This window comes from Arachis ipaensis, chromosome B05 (assembly GCF_000816755.2).
Source record: "Arachis ipaensis cultivar K30076 chromosome B05, Araip1.1, whole genome shotgun sequence".
In the NCBI taxonomy this organism is placed as follows: domain Eukaryota; kingdom Viridiplantae; phylum Streptophyta; class Magnoliopsida; order Fabales; family Fabaceae; genus Arachis; species Arachis ipaensis.
In genome coordinates this window covers 45,233,525-45,238,833 of record NC_029789.2, presented here as the reverse complement: position 1 = coordinate 45,238,833, position 5,309 = coordinate 45,233,525, and the positions used below count along the sequence as shown (strand labels likewise).

The following is a 5,309-nucleotide window of genomic DNA, read 5'->3' as shown; positions in this document are numbered from 1 at the left end:
ATCATTAATGGACAGAAAAAAAATTACAATTAACAAAAACTAAAATAAAAAATTTAAGAAGAGAAATTAAACTAAAATTTATGTATAATTTAATAAAAAAAATTGATGGTTGTAAGAGACAATTCAGAGATAGAGTTAGAAATTTTTTTTAGAAGAAACAACATAAAAAATATAAATTAAGAAGAGAAAAAAAAATTAAAATAAAACAAACTAAAAGATAAAAAATTTAGTATGTACAAACTACAAATTATTAATTTGGGGCCATTGCCCCTTTCCATTAACACCTCCGCCGCTAAGTCAATTGTCTCTCTTTTCTTGTATGAAACTTCGCTTTTACATGATGTTTGGTTTGATGGAAAATGAATGGAAAGAAAATAGATAGAAAATGATATTTTTTTTTGTTTGGTTATCAAAGAAAATAGGAAGGAAAGAAAATTTTCTTTCCATCACAAGCAAGAAAATAAAAAAAAAGTGTTATAATTTTGTATTTTTAATATTACTCTTAGTTATATTATTATTGACAAATATTAATATAAATTTAGTTTTAATATATTATTATAATAGAAATTTATATTTAAACATTATATGTATTAGATAAATAATTTAAATTAAATATATAAAATTATAATATTTTATAATATTTATAAAATATAATAAAATATGAATAAATAAAAATATTTTTTATTTTATTATAAGGGTATTAATGTAATTTTAGACTATTATAATTTTTTTTCTTCTTACTTTTCTTTCCATCCAAACAAAAAAAATTTTCTATTTTCTTTCTATTTATTTTCTATTCATCCAAACAACATACAAATAGCTCAACTTTTTCTTCCATTTTCTTAATAAAAATATTTATACTTTATTTTATGATAAGAGTATTAATGTAATTTTATACTATTATAATTTTTTTTTCTCATTTTTCTTTCCATCCAAACAAAAGAAAATTTTTTCTCTATTTTCTTTCCATCTATTTTCTATTCATCCAAATAACATACAAATAACTCAACTTTTTTTTTTATTTTTTTTCTCTTATTTTCTTTTCTTCTATTTTCTTTGTAACATCCAAATAAAGTGTTAGTAACTATATAATAATTGGACATTCGTATAAAATTATTTAATAATATTAGTGCATAAAATTAAATTAAAAAAAATTATGTTATTAATTATGTTGATTACTTACCATGCATCTTCCCCCATTGATATATGAATCCGGCATGACAACCTCGAAACTGGGGTTGCTATCTTTTCTCTCTAGTCTGTCACTTCTTATAGCATCCGCAATACTCTCACTTTTATCTACGTATTAGTATTTCAGTTAAAGGGTATTGTCATGTTACTGGTAATAATAATTAAATATAAACTTAAATATATTCTTTTAATTGCAGCTAAAAAATATGTTTTTTTATTTTGATATCTACAGATTTTTTTGGTTGATTTGGTCTATAAATATTTAAAAAATTTTATTTTGGTCCCCCATTATTAGTTTATTCTATTGAATACTTTTAAAACCTAATGCAACAAAGTAAATATTAGTATAACATATGTCAATATTTAACTAAAAAACCAAGAACAAAAATGTAAAAACATATCTTTTAAAAGATTAAAATTTGTAAAACTCTAGAATATTGCATAAAATTATAGCTTGATATATAAAATATATGAATAGAAAATCCTGATATTAGTAATATACCTTTCAATTGATATTGATCATATTGAAGCTTCACAACATCATCAACATCTTCATCATCATCATCATCATCTTCATCATAATAATCTTCATAATCATCATAGTTGAGTTCATGGTAAGGGTAGTTAATTTCAAGAGTGGTGCTGTCAAATATTTGGACCCCAAAGTATGAAGTCACAAGACAATATTTGAACAACAAAAGGTGACCGTGTGAGACAGAGTAGTTCTCAAGAAACTCTTTCCATTCCTTCCCAATAAACCAAATGGAACCATTAATTTTGGTCCAATGCACTTTCTTTTGGTTGCCATCTACAACTTTCAGAATAACTGGATTTGGGAGTTTCAATCCACACTTGTTTGTGAATTCCATTGGAAGCTTCTGTCAATTGAAGAACAACAAAATCAACTATTCTACTACTCGTATTTATGTCGGATAAATGTTAAATCTGGAATTTTTTCAAACGGTTTGACGACTGAGAATAATGTATTTTTAGAAGGACAAGCAAATTTTGTTATTTTTTTCCCTAAGAAATAACTTTATGCACAGTCATATATAAAATCACCTTAGCTTTTTTTTTTCTTGTAAGCAAATAAGTTTATCTCTTTTTTTTTATTCTATTCATTCAAATATCAGTGAATATATATCCTCAAAGAAAGAAAAAAGAAGTAATAACCAAACAATTTTTAAACATAAACACAAATAATTCAGCATATATATAGTAGTAAGCAAGTGGTAGTTAATCATAGTTCATAATCTTTTCTGAACTAAAAACTGAGCATGAATGACTATAAAAAGAGAGAAAAAGAGAGAGAAAGTTGAATTGAATTTGGTTATTAAAAAAAAAAAAAAGAGTAACTAACAAGAGGAACATAATATATAAAATTATAAATATAACATGACTACACAGTAAGTAAAAGGAATAAGAACTTACAATCTTCTCATCTAGAATATGCCAACGACAAATGATCTTGAAGAAACTGACAACACTAGTGGGTTCATGTTGTTGATGAATCGCCATGGATATGGAAACTGGGTCTATATATCAAACACTAAGAATATTATATATTGTTGCTCAATCACAATTGACAGAGAAAGAAAGAAACAAACAAGAAAGGGATCCTGTCTACAAAATATATATATTTGTACTATTAATTATATGTGGATGTGTTTTGTTTCTTTTCTAATTTCATGAAAAACCGAAGATACAAAAGCTACTTTATCTCTGCCTAAGTCTAAGGGGAAAAGAAGGAGAGTAAATGAAAACTTGTTAGAAAATGTTTATTTTCTATTTTCTATTTTTTTTTTTTGAAAAATAGGATGCATAAGATTGAAGCAAGAAACAAGTTTACATCTCTTTAGAGAGAGAGAGAGAGAGAGGATGGAAGAGAGAGATAGGTAGTGGTGAGAAGCGGCAAATGGTAGTATAAGTCTATAAGATATCAATGCAAATATTCATAGTCTCTGCTGTAAAGTTCTGGGAAGGAAGAAAGAAAGAAAGAAAATGAGAACAAATAAGAAAAATATTAAAGGAGTTTAAATGCAACTTAACTAGAAAGCATAGTGAAAAAAAAAGGAGTTGATTAGTCATTTCCTTTTATTTTCTTCTTTTTAAATAATAGATTAATTTCTCAACAAACTCGTCAGTAGTTGGCTAGTCTTCTCTTTTGTTTTGAACAGCTAGCATGCATGTAGTGTGTTATGTAGGGTGGTTGCAGATGATCAGAGTAGTACAATAATGACAATACACCAAGAAAGAAAAAAGAAAAATCAAATATTGGAACAAAAGAGGCAACATAACCCTAAAATGGAAAAGGGCTCAGATAAGATAGTACATGAGAATCGGATCTCATGTCCTTTGCCATTAATTTTTTGTTTATATTCTGGTATGTATGTCATAATTGAAAATAAAGTGTTCCAGCTGCAGGAACACACTAATTAATTTGAATATGGAAGCTAAGAACGTGTTAGACTCGTGTATGGGAGGAGGGGTGCTTCACCTCGTTGTGGGATTAGAGGAAGCAGAACTCGGATCCTGCGAGTTGTGAATTATCCAGAACAAGAAAAAACGGAGGGTCCGAATTCCATGTTTCAGATTTCAAATTCTATCAGCTGCAAATCGGACCATCCGATTTGTGAAGCAAAATTTCATGACCAAAGAACTCGCATGGTCCGAGTTGTGTACTCTGAGTTTTTTTAATTCTTTTAACACAAATCGGACCCTCCGATTTGTGTACTCCGAATTTTTTTCAACTTTTAAACACAAATCGGAGGGTCTGATTTGTGTACTTCCACAATTTTAAAAAACACCAATAATTACCATGTTAAAGTATATCACTCATTTTACTTCCATATCAAAATTTTTTAGCCGCAGGAACAACAAAAGCTTATTTGTTTATTCATTCTGATCAATTAAATGAATCTTCAAATTATTTGTATTTAAACAAAGTTAACTATTAATTACTTTGAAAAAATAATATTAACACTATATATTAGCAGGCCAAGTCTTTTGACATGCCTGTACTTTTTTGCTCTTTTCTTATAATATTTAAGAAGAATAAATCAATTTATTTAACGAAAAAAGTGCTTTTTCAATTCCTTATTTTTGCTGTACCGATGAACTACATTAGAGGTGTACATGGCCTGACCCGCTCTGAAGATTCGGTTCGACCTCGAACACTTTAGAGACTAATTTAGTGTAATTTTATTGGGTTTAGCGTCGGGTAAGAGTCTCAAAAATAGATCCGGTCATTATTTCGGATCGGATTTGGGTCATAGCTCGGGTCATCCGAACTCGGCCCAGTGGCCAGGTCATCATCATACACAATTAAATTTTGTATTATTAGTGATGGATGATGGCTATTTTTTTTGTGGAATTTAAATATTGTAAACCTTAATATTTTGTGTTATTTGTCATTATAAGATTATAAGTTAATGTTTTATGTTTAAAATGCATAAGACTTTAGACTAATGCATAATATTGTGTTATTTGTATTGATTTAAATATTTGGTGTTATTAGACAATATTAGTATTGATTATGGTTATGCTTTAATTTTAGAGAAAGGCTGGTTCTTGTTATATTTTTTTAAGTGAATTTTACTATGTGAATTGTGAAATAATGGTTGGAGATTAGGTGATTTTTATACGCTAAAGACCCGATTTTTATCCGATTTTTACTCAGTTTTTACTTGGCTCGAAAGTGCATAGGTTTTATCGGGTCTAGAATCGAGTTAGGATCTACAAATTAGATCCGGTCTATATTTCGGATCGGATTTATGTTAAGACAAACCCAATGTGGTCCGATCCATGTACACCCCTAAATTATATTTCAAGGGATTACAACACCTTTCCAAAAAAAAGATTTCTTTAAAGTTAGTTCTTGTACATAGCTTTCAGGATGAGTTGGTAAGTTTTTTCCCCCTTAATTTTGGGTCATTCTTTTATTTCATTTGGTTCATAAATACTTTGTCACCTGTGATAAGTATCGCTTACAAATAGGTACTATGCGCCATATAAGTAAGACGTACCAACTTATGAAATAAAGGGGATATTTAACTTACTATTATATTACGATTATATGTTGGAATATAAATATACATTAAAAATGAATTAAATCATAT

At 27.8% G+C, this 5,309-nt stretch overlaps 1 protein-coding gene across 1 annotated transcript in view; it reads right to left on the bottom strand.

Annotated features, from left to right (window-relative positions):
- LOC107641853 (B3 domain-containing transcription factor VRN1-like) overlaps nucleotides 1-3,242 on the bottom strand; it is a 3,775-nt gene extending 533 nt beyond the window's left edge. Inside the window, exons 1-3 of the mRNA XM_016345277.2 lie at nucleotides 2,623-3,242; nucleotides 1,694-2,069; nucleotides 1,184-1,299 (exon numbers count right to left, since the gene is read on the bottom strand). Coding sequence (XP_016200763.1) covers nucleotides 1,184-1,299; nucleotides 1,694-2,069; nucleotides 2,623-2,709 — 579 coding nt within the window. The 5' untranslated portion in view covers nucleotides 2,710-3,242. The remainder of the gene's footprint in view (nucleotides 1-1,183; nucleotides 1,300-1,693; nucleotides 2,070-2,622) is intronic.